This window comes from Peromyscus maniculatus, chromosome 23 (genome assembly GCF_049852395.1).
Source record: "Peromyscus maniculatus bairdii isolate BWxNUB_F1_BW_parent chromosome 23, HU_Pman_BW_mat_3.1, whole genome shotgun sequence".
In the NCBI taxonomy this organism is placed as follows: domain Eukaryota; kingdom Metazoa; phylum Chordata; class Mammalia; order Rodentia; family Cricetidae; genus Peromyscus; species Peromyscus maniculatus.
Genome location: NC_134874.1, coordinates 36,989,480 through 37,012,909, shown reverse-complemented (window position 1 = coordinate 37,012,909; position 23,430 = coordinate 36,989,480). Strand labels below are relative to the sequence as shown.

The window sequence follows — 23,430 nt, the reverse complement described above, 5'->3', positions numbered from 1 at the left end:
GAGAGGACCTCCGGGATTCCTAGAGAGGCTGCGGAAGCGCTCTTGGGGGTGGGATTTATGGCTGAAGCTAGCACTCGGCTACTTCCGGCGAGGAACTGTTGGAAAGTGTCGGACGCGGTTCTCTCTTGGCTTGTGAGAACTCCATCTTCCAAGCCTGGGCTGCGGGGAGTTTGTTCTTTGGGTCCCCTGGACTTAGGGACTGGAGAAGAGCGACTAGGGCATTGTGTCCCCACTTGAGGTCCTGTCCCTAACCTTGACCCGTCCGGTCTCCGTCTCCGGGTCAGGAGCTATTCCGAGGAATCCAGGTCCAAATTTCTGTCTCCAACTGTGCTTTCTCCTAGAACTAATGAAGGCTTCTGTTTACCTGTCAAGCCCTTATGGCTTGAAAGCTAGGACCAGATATGACCGTTTTAATGGGCTTCACTCCTGTTCCGACTTAAGTTTGGCTTATGATAGAGAGAAGAAACGACTCTGTCTGGAGTAATCTAGTCCGGTTATTTATATGAGATGTGTACTTTTTTCATTTCTAAAACGTTGGGCCTGATGTCACTTTTTTATGGCCGTTCTTTGCGTTTTTAAAATCTGGACGTAGTTACGATTAGTAATTTTATGGATGAAGTGATGACTGACTTATGGTGAATGACTTTCTTGAGTGGTTTTCTTTAGTATAGATGACATCTTTGCCACCTCTCTTGGCTGATGATAATTCCCGACATCCCAGGAAGGTTGTTCACCCCAAAAAGTGCCCTTCAGAGAAAAGCAGAGAACGAATTGGGTCAGTGTAACGGGCAGCCTCTGGAGACGGAGTTGGAATGATAATGACAGAATCCACAGCAGTTGTACGCGTAGAGCCTCCAGCTGAGACGTCTTCGCAAGAGCAAGCTGACGACCTTCTCATAGTGAAAGTGGAAGAAGAGGACTGTTCCTGGATGCAGGGATACAGCCGGCCAGTGTTGGAGACTTTTTACCAGCGCTTCAAGCACTTCCAGTACCATGAAGCAGCGGGACCCCGGGATGCTCTCAGCCAGCTCCGGGTGCTCTGCTGTGAGTGGCTGAGGCCGGAGCTGCACACCAAGGAGCAGATCCTGGAGCTGCTGGTGCTGGAGCAGTTCCTCACCATCCTGCCTGAAGAGTTCCAGGCCTGGGTGAGAGAACATCACCCCGAGAATGGAGAAGAAGCCGTGGCTGTGATAGAAAGTATCCAGCGAGAGCTGGAGGAGCACAGGCAACAGGTGAGTGGGGGGAGGAGCCAGGGCAGTGAGGAAGAGGCTGTGAGCACTGAGGAGCTGCCAAGCAGGGCTGAGAGTCTTAGGCCTCTGGTGCTTCCGTCAGTCATATTCTGGTTTGGTTTGGTTTTGTTTTTAGATGGTCTCACTATGTATCCTTGGGTATTCTGGATTTCACTATGTAGACCCGAGGGGACTCGAGTTCACAGAGATCCACCTGCTTCTGCCTCCCAAGTGCTGGGATTAAAGGCGTGCACCACCATACCCAACAAGTAATGAGTTTTAAAGAATAATGTTTCTCTTCTTCCTCCTCCTTCTCCCTTTCTTCTTTTTGCAAATTATGCTTGTGTTTCTTAATTGCATTTCTTACCCATTAGAAGCAATAGGCATTGTGCCTTTTGTATTGGCATGTGCTGTTTTTCCAGTTTGTAGTCTCGGAATCTTTTGTACTTAGATAGGAACCAGTGTAACTCTTGTGTCCTGGTTTCTAGGGTTCATACTTTAGGTTTTCTTCACTGCAGTTCATGAAAACCTTTCCTCAGTCCTTTTTAAATTCTTTTTTAACAGACTGCTTCGTCTAGAGAGTGTTCTGATATAGTGTCTTTGGTATGGTTCCAGCTATTTTCCACACAAACCTCTCTCATTTCTCCAGAAACTTTTAAAGAAAATATTTTATGTTTTTAGAATTATTTATTTTATGCATCTTAGTGTTCTGCCTGCAGGTGTGTATGTGCCCATGGAGCCTAGAAGAGGATGTTACATCCCTTGGAGCTAGGTTTACAGATGGTTGAGAGCCACCACATGAGTGCTGGGGATCGAACCCAGGTCCTCTGCAAGAGCAGCCAGTGCTCTAAACCACTGAGCTATCTCTCTGGTTCTTATTTTTATTTTAATTGTGTGTTTCTGTGTCTGAGTTTGTGCATGTGAGTGCAGATGCCCTTGGAGGGCATTGAACTCACTGACCCTGGAGTTACAGGTGCTTATGAGCTGCCTGATGTGAGGGCTGGGAACCGAGCTTGGGTCCTCCTCCCAGGAGCAGTGTGTGCTATTACGGTAACCTGTGAGCCATCTCTCCAGCACCACCTTCCCAGCACAGCAGCTTTTAAAGGAACCTTTTTCTTATTAAAATGCCATCTTTTGGCACACACCTTTAATCCCAGCACTTGGGAAGCAGAGGTAGGCAGATGAATCTCAATGAGTTCAAGGTCAGCCTGGTCTACGAGAGAGTTCTAGGCCAGCCAAAATTATAGGGAGAGAGACCCTGACTCAAAAGTAAAAATGTGACTGGAGCGATGGCTCAGAGTTTAAGAACTCTGACTGTCCTTCCAGAGGTCCTGAGTTCAATTCCCAGCACCCACGTGATGGCTCACAGCCATCTATAATGAGATCTGGTGCCCTCTCCTGGCGTACAGGCATATACGGAGGCAGAATGTTGTATAAATAAATAAATAAATAAATAAATAAATCTCTAAAAAAAAAGTAGAAATGCTGTCTTTATCACTTGTTAAATTTCTGCCTCTTTGGGGCATCTGTTTCTGATGTTTGTATTCTATTTTGATGGTCCTATTTGTTGGTTCTGAGTCTGCTTTGAAATTACTTGAGGTATAAACAGTTTTGGCATTTCCTTCCCTCTGGTTTTTCCTTTCAGTGTATTCTTATGAACTTACAGCTTGATTTGGTGGGAACTGCCTTTCATCCTAGCACTTGGGAAGCTGAGATAGAAGGATTCTGAGAAGGAAGGCCTCTGTCTAAAAACAAACAGAACAAAAGCCTATGGGTTTGGAAGAGTTTGAAGTTTCCTTGAGGGTTCCACTTGTTCCTCAGAGTGTCTGTATCTTTGTGTGAGGTGCTGATCTCATCATTCCCACTCTGAGGATGAGGGGTTCTCCAGAGTTCCAGAACATCCTCAGACTCTTGGTCAACTTTAGCTCACCCTGTGACACAGATAGCAAGGGAGAGGTGGCAGGACTCTAAAGCCTTCCACAATTTCTAGGAGTAAGCTGTGCCTTGGAGCAGGGTAATTATATACACCCTAGGTCGGATTGAGGGCTGAGAGCAGGATGGTAGAGGCTGATATCATGCTGGACATGACCTAGCTTAAGTCTTTTTTGAGACAAGGAATAGAGAACTTGCTGCAACCCTCCTGGTTCTGTCTCCTGAGTGCTGGAATTACAGGCATGTGGAACATAAGCTGTCTTAAATCTTAGACTGACCAGCAGTGGCTTCCTGAGTCCCATAATGACCTTCCCATCTTCCCAGCTTCTTTGGGATCCTGGGTTGGATCAAATACCCTATTTTGCCTGAGGGAAGGTTTGGGAACTCTCTCTGTGCCTGGGTTTCTTCTCCCCCTTTGCCTTTGCCTGCTTTTTTTTTTTTTTTTAAGATTTATTTAATTATATATACAGTGTTCTGCCTGCATGTGTCCCTTTGCAGGACAGAAGAGGGCACCAGATCTCATTACAGATGGTTGTGAGCTGCCATGTGGTTGCTGGGAATTGAACTCAGGACCTCTGGAAGAACAGCCAGTGCTCTTAACCTCTGAGCCATCTCTCCAGTCCTTTTTTTTTGTTTTTCGAGACAGGGTTTCTCTATGTAGCTTTGTGCCTTTCCTGGAACTCACTCTGTAGTCCAGGTTGGCCTCGGACTCACAGAGATCCACCTGGCTCTGCCTCCCGAGTGCTGGGATTAAAGGCATGCGCCACCACCGCCCGGCCCTGCCTTCTTTTTAAAAATAATTATTTAAAAAAGATGTGTGTGTGTGTGTGTGTGTGTGTGTGTGTGTGTGTGTGTATGCACACAAGTGTGCTGGTATCCTCAGAAGCTAGAAGAGGACTCTGGATTCCCTGGAGCTGAGTTACAGATGATTGTGAGCCACCATATGGGTGCTGGGAACTGAACTTGGGTCCTCTGGAAGAGTAGCCAGTGCTCTTAACCACTGGACCATCTCTCCAGCCCCTTCTTAACATCTTTTAGGTGTTTACAAAGTGACACCCTTTCCTAGCCTCTCAGGCTAAAGTGGGTCTCACCTGTTCTGTCCTGTAGTTGTGTATCTTTCCCGTCTAACATGGAGTTCATAATTGTGTATTTGCATGTGGGTATGTCGTCTCATGGAAGTTATTTCCCAGTAGAAGTAATCCATGTTTGTTAAACTGCTGTTTAATCAGAGTCTGGCTCCTTGTAGACACAAGATCAGTGTTGAGCAAGGGGACCGGTGACAGTCTAATGGACTCTAATGGGTTCTTTCCCATCCCCGTCTATAATTTTGCTGATTGGTTGTAGTTGTGGTTGTTAGATTGTCACATGTCCTGAAGTGCTTCCTCAGAAGATGGTACCATCCGGAGCCACGCAGGAGTCCTTCAGTCACCAGTTTCTGCCTGTGGAGGCCCAGTCTGATCAAGAGCCACAGAATCTTCTGGAGGAAAATGGTGAGGCTCATCCATTCAGTGCAGTCAGTGTAACTAGAGCATGGGGGCTCTGGTCACATGGGCAAAAGAGGGCCTGGAGTATGGGCAGGCGGACCCCCTTGAGAGAGGGACAGCTTTTTGGATGACTGAGACTGTATCACCCTTTCACTCAAAATCCATCAACTGGGGATGTGGTTCAGTTGGCAGAGTGCTTGCCTAGCATGCACGGAGCTCTGGGCTCTGTCCCCAGGACTACACAAACCAGGTGTGGAGCACACCTGGGACCCCAGCACAGGAGGCGGAGGCAGGACGACCATCAAGGCCATCCTGGCTACAGAGCAAGTTTGAGGCTGGACTGCTTGAGACCCTGTCTCAAGAACTAAGAGAGCTATAATAGGGACAGTCCAGACATAGCTCAGTGGTAGAGTGTAGCTTTAGTAAGGGCAAGATTTTGGGTTCCATTCCCAGGACCCCCTGTGGCAAAAATGATAATGAAGACTGTCAGGGTAGTCTGTGTTGCGTGGGTCAAAGAGGTTACTCCAAGAAGAACTTTTAAGGCCTGTGTGGCAGCAGGGAGGTCCAGCCTCTGATGAACCGAACCCCAAACAGCCATACAAAGGCATATTCATTGATTGTTTCACAAAGTTGTTTTTTGGGTGAAGTATTTCCTCATACCAAGGTCCCTAGCCTAATCTCTAGGTCTCTCTGAAGGAAAGCATCACATGTCCTCATGACTTTAGTCCTTTACTTTGTATCATTTGCAATACACAATCATCCAAGAGCCTCAGGTGTGCCCGAGGTGTCTTGTGACCAAAGTCATATGAAGACTGCAACACCCTTTCAGGAAAACAATTCTACAAATCACAGAAAACAATCACTGTTTTCCACAAAGATTCTTTATTGCTTTCCACAGTGATTCTTCAAGGTCAAAGTACTTGCAGAAAACAACTATTCACTCTAATGTTTGCCCTGGATACAATGAAAACTATTTACTCTGTTTACCCTAGATATAGTGAAAAGCAATTATTATAATGTCTACCTCAGATATAGTGACTGCTAAATTCTTACAATAGAAGACAATGTCTCTAAGTATAGGGACTATTTGGAGAGTTTTAGAAGATTTTTTTAACATCTGTTTATTTATTTATATATTTACTTTTTTGGTTTTTCGAGACAGGGTTTCTCTGTGTTGCTTTGTGTCCTTCCTGGCACTTGCTTTGGAGACTAGGCTGGCCTTGAACTCACAGAGATCCGCCTGTCTCTGCCTCCCAAGTGCTGGGATTAAAGGTGTGCACCACCACCCAGCTAACATTTATTTTTATTTTATATGTATGTTTGTTTTGCATGTATATGTGTACCATGTGCATGCATTACCTGCAGAGTCCAGAAGAGGCATTGGTTCCCCTGGAACTAGAATTACAGGTGATTAGAGAGTGATTAGACACGCCTTTATCACAGCACTCAGGAGGCAAAGGCAGATGGATCTGAGTTGGAGGCCAAGCCTGGTTTATGGAATGAATTCTGGGACAGCCAGAGCTATAGAGAAAAACCATCTTGAAAAAAAAAAATTGTAAGTGATTGTGAGCTGCCTGATGTGGGTGCTGGGAACCGAACTTTGGTCATCTGCAACAGCAGTATGTGCTTTTAACCACTGAGCCATCTCTCTAGCCCCACACCTTGTTTGTTTTGAGATATGGTCCCATGTAGCCCAGCTGGCCTCAAACTCACTATTAACTGATGATGATTTGAATTCTTCATCCTCCTGTGTCTACCTCTAAGAGTGTTGAGATTACAGGCGTGCACCACCATGTCTGGTTCTATGATGCTAGAGATGGAACCCAAGACACGTTAGGCAAGCATTCTACCAGCTGAGCTACATCCCCAGCCTCCCACTGCCCCTACAAGTACCCCTACTTTTTAAATCATTTTAGTAAAAATCAAACCTCTTTGTATGCAGTACATTTTGACACGCAAATATCATAACAGATTAAAGAATACTTTCATATAATACTGTCCTTTTGGAACATGGGATGGTCCTAGATCTTGTTGGAAAACATCACTTGGGAAAGATCTTTGTGCCAAATGATTCAGTACTGACTGAGAATGCCATAGTTCTTTTAATATAGTTAGGTCTGTCACATCAATACCCCCACTCCTGGTACTGATTACTTGTTTTAATTAGTTTTCAGTTGCTGTGATAAAGCATGTCTTAGGGTTTCTGTTGCTGTGACAAAATATCATGACCAAAAAGCAAGTTGAGGAGGAAAGGGTTTATTGGCTTACACTTCAGCATTGCTGTTCTTCACTGAAGGAAGTCAGGACAGGAACTCAAACAGAGCAAGATCCTGGGAGCAAGAGCTGATGCAGGAACCCACCTTCTTACAGAACCCAGGGATGGCACCACCCACCATGGGCCAGGCTCTCCTCTACTGCTCACTAAATGAGAAAGTGCCTTACAGCTGGATCTCAAGGAGACCTTACCACAACTGAGCCTCTGATGACTCTAGCTTGTGTCAAGTTGACACACCAAACCACCCAGCACAAAACATTACAACCAAAAGCAACTTGGTGAGGGAAGGGTTTATTTCATCTTATAGCTTATAGTCCATCACTCAGAGCAGTCAGGCCAGGAACTCAAGGGAGGAACCTGGAAGCAAGAACTGCTGCAGAGGCCATGGAGGAGTGCTGTTTACTGGCTTACTCCTTACAGCTTGTTCAGCTTGCTTTATAGCACCTAGGACCACCAGGCCAAAGGTGGCACTACACACAATGACCTGGGCTCTCTTGTTTTGATCCTCAATCAAGAAAATGCCCTGGAGACTTGCTTATGGAGGCATTTTCTCAACCAAGAGTCCCTCCTCCAGAGGGATGACCCTGGAGGACCCCAGCTTTGTCACCTTGACAGAACACCATCCAGTACACTTCTATTCTTACTACTTTGGTTCATTTGTGGCCTTGCTGGGAAGAGTGAATGAACAATGCTTAGAAACAATTAAGTAACTCTGAAGATGAGGAAACAGATTTCTTGCAGTGTGCATGTGGGTATTTGTCAACCTGTGGCTGAGACCAAGCATAGAAGTTATTACATGCAGCCGGGTGGTGGTGGCGCACGCCTTTAATCCCAGCACTCGGGAGGCAGAGCCAGGCGGATCTCTGTGAGTTCGAGGCCAGCCTGGGCTACCAAGTGAGCTCTAGGAAAGGCGCAAAGCTACGCAGAGAAACCCTGTCTCGAAAAACCAAAAAAAAAAAAAAAGAAGTTATTACATGCAATGACTGTCATTCTAGTTGTAAAACAAAAGCTTCTTTCTTGTTCTTTAGGAAGCCTCAATATAAATATTACAAACCCCCCACCCCTCCTTTGAGACAGGGTCTCATGTAGCTCTGGCTGTCCTGGAATTCACTATGTAAACCATGCTGGCCTTGAACTCACGAGGTCTTCTTGACTGCCTCTGTCTTTTGAGTACTGTTATTAAAGTGTGTGCACTACCGCTCCTGGCTTTAATCCTATTCTTAAAATAATTTTAAGTTGGTCAATAAGGAAAACTCAAAAACTATATTGTGTTCATTAGACCTTGTTAATAGACCAGTCCATGCTGCTGGGCACAGTGGCACATGCCTGTGGTACTAGCTTCTTGGGAAGCTGAGGCAGGAGGACTTGATTAGTCTGGGAGTTTGAGTGAGACAGAATCTGCCCTGTACTGAGATATGAAGGTAACTTGTTGGCACATTAAAAACCTGTGAAACTCTGAGCCTTGGGAAATACCAGTTTGCCCTAAGCATAGTTGAATGCATCTGTTACTGAGGTGTGGCCCAGCAGGGATTAGCTTGACCAAAGCAGAGAGACTGAGAAATTTTGTTTTTAGACAGGGTCTCACTAAGTGTCCCTGCCTGGCCTTGAACTCATAGAAGTCCACTGGCCTCTGCCCCCTGAGCACTAGGATTAAAGCCTGTGCCCACATGCCCAGCTAGCCTGGCATTTGGGGAGAAGAGGGAATAAGGTAGAGGGAGGACAGGTCCAGAGTGTATAGGGTCCTGAGAGCCGAGGTGAATTTAACTTCAGTGCCTCAGGGCTCCGTGGGCAGAGGAGGAGGAGCATGATGGCACTGAGAACCTCACCAGATAGTCTCATTTGTACCTTTTCTCCACTCTCAGCCCTTCCTGTTCTCCAGGTTCCTTCCATTTCCCCGAAGGACAGCCAGGAGCTGACAGCCTCACTCCTCTCAGCCGGGTCCCAGGTGAGCTTAGCGCTCTTCTGACCTCCACGAGAACCCGTGCCCCTTCTCCATCCCCATCCGTCCTAGTTTTGTTTCTGGTTACTGGGACAGGGTGCCCTGGTAAACACAGCCTATGGAAGGAAGGGTTTGCTTTAGCTCACTTTCCAGGTCACAGTGCACCGTGGTGAGCAGGTTAGCGTGGCAGGAACCTGAGGCAGCTGGTCACATCATACCCACAGGCCAGAGCAGACAGGAAGAAATGCATGCCCGCTCAGCTAGCCCTCTCAACCCTTACACACTCCAGGAGTCAAACCCAGGGAGTGGTGCCACCCACAGTAGGCTGGGTCTTCCCACAGCTATTCCTTAATTAAGAAAAGATTCTTCAGAGGCCTGTCCACAGGCCAACTTGTTCTAGACATCCCCTCTTCGAGGCTCACTTCCCAGTGATTCTAGGTTGTGGCGCCATCTTTACCAGGCACTTGACTAGCTTCCAGGCCCATCCCTGGTGGCTGCCTTCCATTCATTCCCTCTGTCTTTTTCCTTTCTGCGTCATGCTTCCCATTTGGATGTGCAGTCTCCCCGGCTGCTGACTCAGTGCCCCCAGGTTTGCCCTTACTGCAGATTTGCACAGGGGAGTGGGAATTTAGCAGAGATCTCCCATTTCAGAAGTTGGTGAAAATTGAAGATGTGGCTGATGTGGCTGTGTCCTTCATCCTGGAGGAATGGGGACATTTGGACCAGTCCCAGAAGTCTCTTAGTAGGGATGGCAGAAAGGACAATTGTGAGAGTATCACTCCTGTGGGTAAGAATTGTCAACCTGCATGCAGAGGACTCACCAGTTTTGTTACCTTGTGAAGAGTCTGTGTAGCATGTCCTTTCACATGCATGCTTTAATTGCTATGCTTTATTTTATAATCTTTCATAGTTTTTTTACTTTGTTTTATATGTATGAGTGTTTTGCCTTCATGTGTGTGCATCATATGTGTGCCTGGTGCCCACAGAGGCCAGAAGAAGGTATTGAATCCTCTGGAACTGGAGTTGGTTGTGAGCCACAGAGCTGGGAATCACACCTGGATCCTGTGCCAGAGCGACCAGTGCTCTTAACTGCTGAGCATCACTCTAGTCCCCTCTACTTTATAATCTTTGAAAGTAAATCAATCTTTTCTGCATATTGTTTCTAACTTAACAAGGGTGTGATTGAAGGACTAGTACAAGGGAGGTAGTTATTTAAATTTTATTAATTGTTATTAACTTGTTTAGTGTTGTGTATATGTATGATGTGTTTATGTGCCATGGTATGGAGGTCAAAGGACAACTTTTTTCCTTCGGATCTCACTCTGTAGCCCTGGTTGGCCTGGACTTGCTATGTAGACCAGGCTAGCCTCAAACTCACAGAGATCTGTCTGCTTCTGCCTCCCAAAAGCTGTAATCAAAGGTGTGCACTATCACGCCTGCAGAGGACAGCTTTGTGCAATCAGTTCTGTTTATCCACCCTTATGTTGGTTACAGGGATCAAACAGGCCGCCAGGCCTGCAAGGCAAGTGGCTTTACTGATGAGCCACGTTACCAGCCCCGTGTGTGTGTGTGTGTGTGTGTGTGTGTGTGTGTGTGTGTGTGTGTGTGTGTGTGTGTGTGTTTTCAGATTATTTTACGTTATGTCTGTGAGTGTTTTGCCTGTATGTATGTGTGCGCACCATGTGCATGCCGGGTGCCAGAAGAGGCCAGAAGAGGGCATCAGATCTCCCTTAGTAGTGAGCCACTGGACATGGGGGCCAGGAACTGAACTACAGTCCTTTGCAAGAGCAGTAATGTTCTTAATCACCAAGCCATTTCTCCTGTCCAGCCCAAGTTGGGTAATTCTTAGTAGAATAGTCCTTATTCACAAAAACTCCTGGGTTCATTACTTTTCTCGATTCTGTAACAAAATCCCTGACAAGCAGCACCCTAAGGGCAGAAATGGTGATTTGGGCTCACAGTTTGAGGGTACAGCCCATCATGGTGAGGAAGGCCTGGTAGCAGATGTTTGAGGCAGCTGGTCACATTGCATCCACAGTGAGGAAGCAAAGGGGTTGAGTTCTGATGTTCTGCTTTCTGTACAGACCAAAGCCCCTGGGATGGTGCCACTCCCATTCAAGGGCGCTCTTCCCTCCTTTGTTAACCCTTCTGGAAGTACCCTTACATTCCAGATACTTGTTTCCTAGGTGATGCCAAATCCGGTCCATTGACGATGAAGATTAACCGTGAGAACATATGAGATGTCACTGAATATTTCTAGTAGAGTGGTGATTACTGTATCTCAGTGGCATTAATTCTTTGTTGCCTTTTTACTCATTTTTCCATTCCCATTCTCATATCACCAGTCCACCCCCTTTTTTGTTTTGTTTGTTTCTTTGGTTTCTCTGTGTAGTTCTGGCTGTCCTGGAACTCACGCTGTAGACCAGGCTGGCCTTGAACTCACAGATCTGCCTACCTCTGCCTCCTGAGTGCTAGGGGTAAAGGTGTGCACCACCACCACCCTGATCAATCTGCCCTCTTTTTACATTTACTTATTTGTTGGTGGTTGATCTGGTTGTTCTTCAGTGACAGGGTCCTGAAGGGGAAGGATCAGACTAGGGGCTGAGGAAAGTTTGGGACCAGGAAGTCCTGCACAAGCTGACGGCTCTTGAAGGTTTATTAAGAGGCACAGTGTCTTATGTACAGCTTGCCGGAGGAGAAATGGGACAAGGTCAGCAAAAGCTATCACACAGTGGGACAGAGTCAGCAGGAAGCTAACCCAGCAGTGTTGTACAAAGGGGACAGAGGACACCTCGATTGCATTATAGACCTGCTGCTCAACAGCCTTGGGACCCATAACCACAGCCCTTCAAGGGGGGAAAGTTGAATTCTCAGGATCCACAAAACTGCAGCTCCCCACAAGGCCTGACCCCAGGCCATTACTGGCTTTGACAAACAAGTTCCTGATTTTATACAGGAACTAATCCTTCTCCATATGTCAGGGCCTCGGGGAATGTCCTCGGGGAATGTCCGGAATGTCCCCTGGACTGGCCTAGCCCTTAACAAGGAACCAGGTGTGTGTGTCACAGTACACCTATAGAAGTCAGAAGACAGTTTGTAGGAGTCAGTTCTCTCCGTCCGCCATGTGGGTTCCAGGAATCCTCATGTCCTCAGGCACGGGGCGGGGAGTACCTTTGTCCTGCTGAGCCATCTCACCAACCCCTGTATTTTGTTTGGCTCAATTTATTTGTGCATGTCTTCTGTTCATCAGTCTGTTGGGATCTTAGAGGTAGTCTTTTAATTAATCAATTTTTTTTTTATTTTATGTGCATTGGTGTTTTGCCATGTATGTCTGTCAGCGTGAGATGTCAGATCTTGGAGTTACGGACAGTTGTTAGCTGCCATGTGGGTGCTAGGAATTGAACCCAGGTCCTCTGGAAGAGCAGTGCTCTTAACCTCTGCGCCATCTCTCCAGCCCCCATAGAGGTAGTCTTTTATCTCAATAAATTGTTTATATGTTAAATACATTACATTTTGGACTAGGAAGATGACTTAGTGGCTAAGAGTACTTGCACTCTTCTAATGGACCTGAGTTGGACTTCAGCACCCAGCCTGCAACTCCAGTTTCAGGGGATCTGGTGTAGTTTTCTGGACTCCAAAGCTACCAGCATACACATGTCATACACAGGTACACATAAGTTAAAAAAAAAAAGTATTTAATTAAAATATTTTCTTCATTTTCTTTTAAATTAATACAGATCACTTGTGTAATTTAAGTCTATTAGTGCTACCTATGTATTTCAGTTAATATAGAGGTACTTACCAGTTATCAGAGGTGTGTGTGTGTGTGTGTGTGTGTGTGTGTGTAGCATGTGTAAGGATTCTGTATATGTGCAGCTCGGTGTGTGTGTGTGTGTGTGTGTGTGTGTTGTCTGGCGCCTTATTACGTCATCAGCAAGCAACTGCGTCCCAGTCTAAAAGCTGGACATGCACCCCCACGCGCTCTCTCTCTGCATCTGTCTCAGTCTCTCTCTCTCTCTGCGCCCATCTATCTGTGTTTCTCCTCCGCCAGGTCTGGCTCTCTCTCTCTACTTTTTTTTTTTTTTTTTTTTTTTTTTAAAGATTTACTTATTTATTGTGTATACAGAAGAGGGCACCAGATCTCATTACAGATGGTTGTGAGCCACCATGTGGGTGCTGGGAATTGAACTCGAGACCTCTGGAAGAGCAGTCAGTGCTCTTAACCTCTGAGCCATCTCTCCAGCCCCTCTCTCTCTCTCTCTCCTTCTAATAAAGCTCTAAAAGGTAACACTGGGTGCTGTTGTGACTGTGACCTTTCCACATGGTAACCAGCGCCAGCCACCAGCACCATATATCCTTTCAATATATGTGTGCTGCAGCCTAAGTCAGAAGCTCATTTATTAGTAAAAGGGGGACCTGCAGGGCCCTGGCCCCGTTCTGGGTTACTGTTGCCTTGCTTGCTGACCTTGACCTTGATATCCTCCCTATGCTAATTCCCTGCTGGGTTCTACCCTCCTGAATGCTTAAGGGAAGTTCCTTGTCTGTGTATCCTGCATAATGGGCGTTAACAGCTTAGATGCAAGACTGTAAAACAAGGTAGTGAACTTCTGCCCTCTGGGGTTCTCCCATTGTGCTGTAAGCCTGTATTTAAGACCTCCTCCCTCCTTCAATAAATGGCATTCTGCATTAAAACAAACAAACAAACAAACAAATAAATAAATAAATAAATGCCATTAAAACTATGTGTGTACTTTGGGTACCCATTCAGGTTTCATGCAGGATTATGAGTTCAAATCCAGCTACACTTGTTTACTATGTCATTTATTTTTATTTTATGTGCATTGGTGTTTTGCCTGCATGTATGTCTGTGTGGAGAGTGTCAGATCCTGGAGTTATAGACAGTTGTTAGCTGTCATGTGGGTGCTGGGATTTGAACCTGGGTCCTCTGGAAGAGCAGTCAGTGTTCTTAACTGCTGAGCCATCTCTCCAATGCCATACTATGTCATTCTTGAGTTCTGATTTCTCTGTCTCTCTCTCTTTTTGTGGTACTGCAGGTTGAACCCCAGACCTCTTGCATTATACTAATCTGCATGTGCTAATGTACACTGAGTTACATCCCCAGCTTCCTCCCTACCTTTTTTTTTTCTTTTTAAAGATTTATTTATTATGTATGCAGTGTTCTGCCTGCATGTCTGCCTGCATGCCTGAGAGGGCACCTAGTCTTATTATGGATGGTTGTGAGCCACCATGTGGTTGCTGGGAATTGAGCTCAGGAACTAATTGAACACAGGACCTGTGGAAGAGCAGCTAGTGCTCTTAACCACTGAGCCATCTCTCCAGCTCCCACCTTTTTTTTTTTTTCTTTTGAGACATGGACTCTGTATATCCCTGGGTAGCCTAAAAACTGATATGTAGACTAGGCTAGCCTCAGACTGTCAGAGATCCTACCTCTGTCTCCAGAGTGCTGGGATTAAAAGCTGCACCACCACCGCCTGGCCCCTTTTTACTTTCTATGTTGAGAAAGGATATTAGGAAGTTAGTTGTCTAGGCAAGTCTTGAATTCACTGTTCAGGCTGACCTGGACTTTTGATCCTTCTGTTTTAGCCTCTCAAGTAGCAGGAATTACAGGCGTGTGCCTGTTAGAATTCCTAGCCACTCCCCCATGACCGCTGGCATGATGCTTAGTCATCCCAGAGCCTTACATACGTAATCCATGCACTGCATGTTACGTAAGCCCATATGTGCATGTGCTGGGGAGGGGGTGTGTGTGTCTCTAAAAGTAGGTTCCCCATATCCCTCCTCCTCTTCCTGCACCATCTTTCCATAGGCCTAAGCACCCCCTTCTATTTCCTTCCCTTAATAGACACTTACAGTGGGTTTTGTTGTACCTTGTGGCTTTTCTTGCACCGTCAACAGCACCGCTTAATAAATAACATTGCACCACTTAATAAATAACAGTGCACCACTTAATAAATAACAGTGCCACCAGGCCTGGCTGCCTCGCTGTCATTCTGCACCTTCACAGCTTCCCACTGTCCGCCACATTGAGAACATCTTCAGGGGCTCTGCCCCTTAGCTTCTCTCCTTTAGAAGGCCACATTTTATCATTTTCATACTTGCAGATTTCTGATAGCATCATAGAAGGCCAGAAGTTAAAACAAATACTTACCACATTTGAAAGTAAATGTTTAAAAAAGTAAGTACATAAAGGGAGACTCTTCTGTACCATTCCATTGGTGGAGTGCTTAGAGTGCTCAGAGGCCTGGGAGCCACCTCAGCACTGCCTAGACAAGACATGGTGTCTCACGCCTGCCCTCCTAACACTCTCCCTTTCTGTCATCAGGGTCTCATGTAGCTCACACTGGCCTTGAGCTTCTGATCCTCCTGCCTCTACTTCCAGGTGTAGGGATTACAGGTGTGCCCTACCACAACTGGAGGCAGAACCCAGGGCTTTCTGTAGCTTTGCAAGCACTATACCAACTGAGCTTCATGCCCACCCTTCTGCATCGATATTCATCCTGTCCCTGTATTGTCATTTCCCGAAGCCATGCGTTCCTAACATACGCTTGTCTCCCTCCCTTACCCTGGCTCCCTCTGTCACTTTCTTGCAGTGTGTGCGCTAGCTGACTGCCTGTTTGCTTCTCTCATTTCAGATTATGAGTCGAGGGAAGGCAACCCAGAGCTCGTGGTACCGCAGGTTTCCGACGGCGCTGACCCTCACTGGGTGGCGGCGGAAAGCACAGGAAGGAGTGGTGCTCCGAGTCAAGAGTTTGCAGAAGTTAGCGACGCGAAGGACATGGCGCAGAGGTGGCCGGTGAACCCCACCGTGGTGAAGCCAAGGCAGAAAAGAGCTCTGAACTCAGGCCCAGACGTCAGCCGTAAGCAGAAATCGAACGGTGAGCGAGGTCACAGATGCGCTGACTGCGGGAAGTTTTTCCTCCAAGCCTCCAACTTCATTCAGCATCGGAGAATCCACACAGGAGAGAAACCATTCAAGTGTGGGGAATGTGGGAAAAGCTACAATCAGCGGGTGCACCTCACTCAGCACCAGAGAGTCCACACTGGCGAGAAGCCCTACAAGTGTCAGGTGTGTGGGAAAGCGTTCCGAGTGAGCTCCCACCTGGTGCAGCACCACAGCGTCCACAGTGGGGAGAGGCCCTACGGGTGTAACGAGTGCGGGAAGAGCTTCGGTCGCCACTCTCACCTGATCGAGCACCTGAAACGCCACTTCAGAGAGAAATCCCAAAGCTGTACGTCTGGGGAGCGTGTGTTCGGGGAGGGGCCAGACGCAAACGTTGATTTATCAGCTTAGTAGGAAAGAACAGATGGGCTGGGCAGAGCAGCTTACACCTTTAATTCTAGCACTCAGGAAGCAGGGGCAAGAGGATGATATGAGTTCAAAACTAGTCTGGTCTACTTAGTTCTAGGCTAGCCAGAGCTACATAGTGAGACTTTGTCTCAAACAATAACAAACAAAATCAAATCAAAGTAACCCCCCTCAAAAAAAAAAAAAAAAACAGATAAGTTGTGGTAATGGCCAAAGATTATAGCTTATTTAGTCTTCATTTAAGCTTAAGAATTTTTTAAATGTGTATTTATTTATTTATTTGGTTTTTCGAGACAGGGTTTCTCTGTGTAGCTTTGCTAAAAAACTGGAACTCACTCTGTAGCCCAGGCTGGCCTTGAACTTACAGAGATCCACCTGGCTCTGCCTCCCAAGAGCTGGGATTAAAGGTGTTCGCCACCACCGCCCAGCTAGTGTATTTATTTTTCTATTCTCTTTTGAGATAGTATCTCATGTAGCCCAGGCTAGCCTTGGACTCTATGTAGCCAGTTATGACACTGAATTTCTGATTCTCCTGCTTCCACCTGAACACGAGGATTGCTGTATAGCCCAGGCTGGTCTCCAATTTGCAACCCTCTTGTTTCATCCTCCCAACTGCTGGACTATAGGAGTGAGTCAATACTCCTAGTTCCTCACACCCCATCTCTCAGTTCATTCTATATAACCCAGGCTGGCCTGGAACTTACGTAGTATGGCTAGCCTCAAACCCAATAAATATCCTGCTTCAGCTCCACAGCTGTTGGAATTACAGGCAGATGCCACTATCCCTGGCCTAGTAAGTCTCTCCCTCTCTCTTTCTTTTTTATTTTGTGTGCATTGGTGTTTTGTCTGCATGTACGTCTATGTGAGGGTGTCAGATCTTGGAGTTACAGTTGTGAGCTGCCATGTGGGTGCTGGGAATTGAACCGGGTCCTCTGGAAGAACAGTCAGTGCTCTTAACTGCTAAGCCATCTCCCCAGCCCTGTTTTGTTGTATTTTGTCTCATTCTTTTCATTGGTTCATTATCAATGTTATTGCTGTTGGCATTAGGTAGATACATATGTTCCCTTTTATGCCACATTTTTTTGACAGTTTATTCTTTTTCTGTAAAAGAACTGATGAACTTTGTGTTTGCTTTTTACTTTTTTAGGCAATGACAAAAGAAGTAAGAACACTAAACTGAATGTTAAGAAAATTCCAGAATTTTCAGAAGCAGACATAGAACTATCAGAAGAAATTCAAAGTAATGCTTCTCAGGTTCAAGGGTATAGTGAAGGCTATGAACACCAAGATAGGGCAGGTAAGCAGCAGGGAGCTGTCATGAAAGAAATCCGAGGACAACCCTCTTCAAAGAGGATGAAGTGCAGCGAATTCAGCTATGCCCACAAAAAGTCTCCAGGAGAGAGGCCACATAAATGTAATGAATGTGGGAAAAGCTTTATTCAGAGTGCACACCTCATTCAGCATCGACGAATCCATACTGGGGAGAAACCATTTAGGTGTGAGGAATGTGGGAAGAGCTACAATCAACGTGTCCACCTTACTCAACATCATCGAGTTCACACGGGTGAAAAACCCTACACTTGTCATTTATGCGGAAAAGCCTTCCGAGTGAGGTCCCATCTCGTGCAGCACCAGAGTGTGCACAGCAGGGAGAGGCCCTTCAAATGTAATGAGTGTGGGAAGGGATTTGGGAGACGGTCACACCTCGCTGGTCACCTCCGACTCCACTCTAGAGAGAAGTCCCACCAGTGCCACGAGTGTGGAGAAATCTTCTTCCAGTATGTCAGCCTCCTTGAACACCAAGTGCTCCACGTGGGCCAGAAAAGCGAGAAGAACGGTGTCTGTGAAGAAGCCTACAGCTGGAACTTGACAGTAATAGAGGATAAGAAGCTGGAGTTACAGGAGCAACCCTACCAGTGTGACACCTGCGGGAAAGCCTTTAGTTACAGTTCTGACCTCATTCAGCATTACAGAACTCACACTGCAGAGAAACCCCAGAAATGTGATGCATGCAGAGACAGTGCCGGCCAGTGTCCCCACATAAAACAACATCAGAAAATCTGCCCCAGTGGGAAATCCCATCAGTGCAATGAATGTGGAAGGAGCTTCAGTCTGAAGTCTCATCTCAGTCAACACCAGAGAATTCACACTGGTGAGAAGCCCTTCCAATGCAAAGAATGTGGAATGAGTTTCAGTTGGAGCTGTAGCCTCTTTAAACATCTACGAAGTCATGAGAGGACGGATTCCTAAACACCTGAAGCATAAAGGAATGTTTCTGTTGGGAGACAGCCTTTTATGGCAGTCATTACTGTAATGACAACAAGAATTTTTCCCATCTAAACCATCAAACCTACAGGCGAGGGGAAACCCTGTAAGTAGAACTTAGCCTTCAGGGACCCTGTAGCATCCATGACGTGTTCTGGTTAGCATCTTCATGCTTGGAAATCTAGATGAAAAGAGAACCTCTGGCTAGGTATGGTGGTACTTGCCTGTAAGCCTTGGGAGGCAGAGGCAGGCAAATATCTGGTTTACATAGCAAATACCAGGCCAGCCAGAGCTACATAGTGAGACCCCTGAGTGAGAGAGACAGACAGAGACAAAGAGACAGACAGACACACCTGGGTACTGTGGATGAAGAGAAGTCTTGACATTGTTTATTGAAACTCAGAAAGTAACAGAGAACCTCATGAGTGCAGTAGAAATCCGCTTACTTGTAGTTCCCACCTCAACAGCATAGCTATTCAGAGAATCCTGCAGTGGAAGGAACTCTGTGGCACGATACCCACCTTGGTACCTCAGCAAAGAACCTTTTCTAGAAATGACTATCCCAACCACGCCGGTCATTGTTCCCATCCTGAGAATTAAACCTTTTCAAAAGAAGTTGACTTGAAGTTTCTCTCTTTGGCAAAATTGGGGTTCAGAGGATGAATAGGGATGTTTTCTTGCTGCTGCCTTCAGTTTACAGCTTCTCCATGAAGCACAACCTGTTTTCATTTTGATTCTACTGGCAGCAAGGTCAGCTAGTATGAAGTACTTGAGGGTCCGCGAGATGGCTCAGTGGGTAAAAGGGCTGGCCACCCAGTCTTGACATGGATAACTTGAGTTCAGTCCGTAGGAGCCACATAGTGGAAGGAGAGAACTGGCTTCTGTAAGTTGTCCTCTGATCTCCACACATGTGCTATGGTACTTGCATACACAAGCACACATAATTTTTTAAGAGTTTGACTTAGGTGTGGTGGCATATCTCTAGAGTTTGGGGCCAGCCTGGTCTATATAGCAAGTTTCAGGCCAGCCAGAGCCAAACAATGAGATCTTGCCTCAAAAAACCAAAGTGGAAAGCCAGGTGGTGGTGGCGCACACGTTTAAACCCAGCACTTGAGAGTCAGAGGCAGGCAGATCTCTGTAAGTTTGAGGCCAGCCTGGTCTGTAGAGTGAGTTCTAAAACAGCCAGGGATACACAGAAAAACCCTGTCTCAAAAAGCAAAAAGGGGCAGGGGGGAACAGAAAAAAAAAATTTTTTTTTAATTGTAAAAAGTTTAATTTGTAAATGTATAAGAAATGAGTGATGCTAGTCAATCACATAAGTTATAGAAGGGGGCTTTGGAAAGACAAAAGAAAAGACAGGCTGATTTATGGACTGGCTTATAGTGTAGATAAGGTGAACAGCTCAATCCATCTAATGAATAGGACCAAGTTTTATTAAAGGATTTGGCCCTATTCACAGCTAGATGGTGTAGCGACTCAAGCTGACTTCAACTCATTATGTAGTGGAAGATGACTTTGAATTGATTCTCCTGCCTCCACCTCCCAGTGCTGGGATCACAGGTGTGTACCACCATGCTGGGTTGTATGTAGTTCTAGGTATCAAACCCGGGGTTTCATGCATTTTAGACTACCAGCCGCACCCACTTTGTCCCGCTGCCAGACCACTTTAACTACTGAGTGTTCTGCTGACTTTGCGCAGACTGCAGCTGCCTCACCCAGGACTTCTCCCCTTTGTGCCTCCCGCCAGTGGCTGATGTGATCTCTAAAAGTCTGATTCATTTGCCCTACGGGGGAAAACTGCTGCTGGCTGCCTGAGCTCCAGAGCCCTGCTGGGAATCAGGCCAAAGTTAAATTCTATCAGAACCACACTCATGCTTGATGCTCTTCACTGAAGCCAGGCACACACATACCGGGTGTGTGTGTGTGTGTGGAGGTCAGAGCCAGGCACACACATACCAGGTGTGTGTGTGTGTGGAGGTCAGAGCCAGGCACACACATACCAGGTGTGTGTGTGTGTGTGTGTGTGTGTGTGTGTGTGTGTGTGTGTAGGTCAGAGCCAGGCACACACATACCAGGTGTGTGTGTGTGTGTGTGTGTGTGTGTGTGTGTGTGTGTGTGTAGGTCAGAGCCTTCCACTTTGTCTGAGATGGGGTCTCGTTATTCACTGCTGTGTATGCCAGGCTGGCTCTGAAGATTCCCACCATTCTCCTGTTCCTGCCTCCCATCTCCTAGTAGGGGTATGCCGGGATTTCAGCTCCTTGTGCTATTGCATCTGGCTTTTTAAAAGTGTGTTCTGTTGGGGCGTCTGAACTCAACATGTCAAGCTTGTGCAGCAAACACTTTACTCACCGAGCCATATCCCCAGACTTGCCCCATTCTCTTTTATTGCTTTCCTCGAAGAAGTGTTTTGTTTTTGTTTTGTTTTTTGTTTTTTTTTGAGGAGCATGTCCTTAGTCACATGGCTCTGACCCCTGTCTCTGGTGCTGCTTGGTCTAAGACAGTTGGTGCCATTCATTGGTGGGCTTGGGAAGTAACTTGGTCACTCACTATGAGGCAAGGAGGACTCTTGATTGATGATGGCTGGAGTGTTTATTGACAATCCTTGGTAAGGTGGCCCCTGATCAGTGGCTGACGTTGACCTGTGAAGTGGGGTGATGACTTGAGATGTAATTTGCAGCTGTACTTACAGCCTGTAGATTAGAGGCTAGAGGCCGCTTCCTTCAAGGAAGAGTGCAACAGGATAGCATCACACGGACCCTCCCCCCCAACCCAGAGTGGCCTATGACTGGTTATTTATTAAGGTAGGTGTACTCTATAATAAAGGGGAACACTCAAAGTTCCATTTTCCAGACCCCTTACAATACAAGCACACGGGAGTCAGGTAAATGGAATCCCAGCTCGGGTCTGTATCTGATTCAGTGGGTTGCATGAGCTTCGGTAAATGACACCCCCCTTTCTTGTGGGCCCCATAGTCTAGTTTTGATCTTTGGCTTAACATTATTTATTTGTTTGTTTGTTTGTTTTTCAAGAGTTTCTCTGTGTAGCTCTGGCTGTCCTGGAACTCACTTTGTAGACCAGGCTGGCCACAAACTCAGAAATCTACCTGCCTCTGCCTCCTGAGTGCTGAGATTAAAGGTGTGTGCCACCACCACTGGGCTTGGCTTAACATTTTAAAGATTTATTTAAATTGTGTGTGTGAAAGGCTGACTCTGAGTGGGACAAGAGAAGAGAGAAAGAGAAAGAGCCATGTAGAAATGTGTCACATTTGGTGGTTGATGGTGGTGTGGCTGCTGGTGCTGAGTTGCTGAAGGTGGGCTGGGGGAGCAGCTGTTTCTGGAATGTGGGTAGTTCTCAGTTTACCAAAATTCCTCCCTCTTATTTATTATAAAAGGTGAGGAAGCCAGGTGGTGGTGGCCCACGACTTTAATCCCAGCACTTGAGAGGCAGAAGTAGGCGGATCTCTGTGAGTTTGAGGCCAGCCTTGGCTACAGAGTGAGTTCCAGGAAAGGTGCAAAGCTGCACAGAGAAACCCTGTCTCGAAAAACCAAAAGAAAAAAAAAAAAAAAAAAAAAGGTGAGGAAATAGGGAGGGGTGACTGGTGAGGTAGAAATGGGGGTGCCGTGCTGTTTAGACTGCTTCCTGATGTCTGGGAGCATAGACATCTTTGGGAACCCAAGAAAGCCGGGGTAGTGGCCAAGTCTGGGAAAAGCAGGCTGTTTCACTCACTGTCCAGGCTCTGCAGGACCACCTGGGGCTAGGGAATTACAGGCTGCATCTGGGAGGCTGGGCCTCCTGAGGCTAGCTGCTTTGAAGTGGTCCTGGATGCAGATTTTGAGGGAACACCTGGAGCTAGCAGGTTGTTGGAACATATATATTAGGGACAGAAAGTAAAGTGAAGGGATTTAGGGGAATCTTTTTCTTAGGTGTGCATTTGAAACTTTAGACCCATGGTTCTGGTAGTTGGGGGGAAGGGAATCCCAAGACCAGCGAAACGGTGGGGGAGATCCCATCCACAGGAATAAACAGAACAGGCAGGTGGGGGAAACAGGCTGTTGGCTGACTACTTATCTGGAGTCTATTTGACCTGTGAGAGGTGGATTTAAGTTGATTCCCCAAAGCTTACAATATTTTTTTAAGTTTACAGAAAGATGAGTTTTAGATATATTAGCATCGCCACTGTTTGTAATCTGTGCTGAAATTCACGTTGTATAAAAGGCTGTGGACTTACACCTTTGAATCACAGTAGAAGCTTGGGGACACAGAATGATTTGGGTTAAAAACATGAACACTCTTTCCTCTATCCAGAAGACTGGGTATATATAGATTAGACAGATGTTTTTAGCAAAATGAGAAGCACTTTTGAGTCCATACTTAAAGACAACCAAAGGAAATTTAATATGTGACTATGATAATAGTAGTCAGTGCTTACCAGAGCTAGATTAATAAATAGCTTATTGGAACTCCACTGATTAATGTTAAAACTCCGAACTTTTTTTTTTTTTTTTTTTTTTTTTGGTTTTTCGAGACAGGGTTTCTCTGTGTAGCTTTGCGCCTTTCCTGGAGCTCACTTGGTAGCCCAGGCTGGCCTCGAACTCACAGAGATCCGCCTGGCTCTGCCTCCCGAGTGCTGGGATTAAAGGCGTGCGCCACCAACGCCCGGCTAAAACTCCGAACTTTTGAAGTCAACATAACAATAGCATAGAGGGAAAGAAATCTGAAACACTTTTTCATTTTTCTATATATCTTAAATCCCTTTTCATATCTTTACAAATCACATTTGCACACCTTAAGGCACTTTCTTGGACCTTTGTAACTTGCATTTACATACCTTAAAACCTTTTTTAGATCCTTACCACTTACTTAAGCTTTCATATCCTCAGACCTTACATAAACTGTACACTTCTTTCTGTCCATTCACTTTTCCTTGAAACACAGGTGGCAAGAGTGTGGCATTTGAAGGTGCTGAATTCTATAGAGGG

At 46.2% G+C, this 23,430-nt stretch overlaps 1 protein-coding gene across 5 annotated transcripts; it reads left to right on the top strand.

The window, feature by feature from the left end:
* On the top strand, nt 1–19,066 carry Zkscan5 (zinc finger with KRAB and SCAN domains 5). 5 transcript variants are annotated; one of them, XM_006982673.4, is made up of 6 exons: nt 1–1,232; nt 4,519–4,651; nt 8,783–8,865; nt 9,511–9,646; nt 15,513–16,109; nt 17,334–19,066. In XM_006982673.4, exons 1-6 carry the CDS (start codon nt 813–815, stop codon nt 18,434–18,436), a joined length of 2,472 nt encoding a protein of 823 aa, XP_006982735.1. In that variant the 5' UTR covers nt 1–812; the 3' UTR covers nt 18,437–19,066. The 5 variants fall into 5 exon arrangements, with proteins under 5 accessions (XP_006982735.1, XP_076416405.1, XP_076416404.1 ...); XM_076560289.1 differs by having other exon boundaries at nt 14–1,232; nt 15,513–15,946; XM_076560288.1 differs by having other exon boundaries at nt 1,109–1,232; nt 4,506–4,651.
* The last annotated feature ends 4,364 nt before the right edge of the window (nt 19,067–23,430 follow it).

Bases quoted from the DNA above. Each gene is read 5' to 3' on its own strand.
- Zkscan5 (XM_006982673.4), top strand. From the start codon at position 813: ATGATAATGACAGAATCCACAGCAGTTGTACGCGTAGAGCCTCCAGCT. The intron at 1,233-4,518 runs GTGAGTGGGGGG...TGTGGTTGTTAG, and splicing joins TGGAGGAGCACAGGCAACAG to ATTGTCACATGTCCTGAAGT. The intron at 9,647-15,512 runs GTAAGAATTGTC...CTCTCATTTCAG, and splicing joins TGAGAGTATCACTCCTGTGG to ATTATGAGTCGAGGGAAGGC.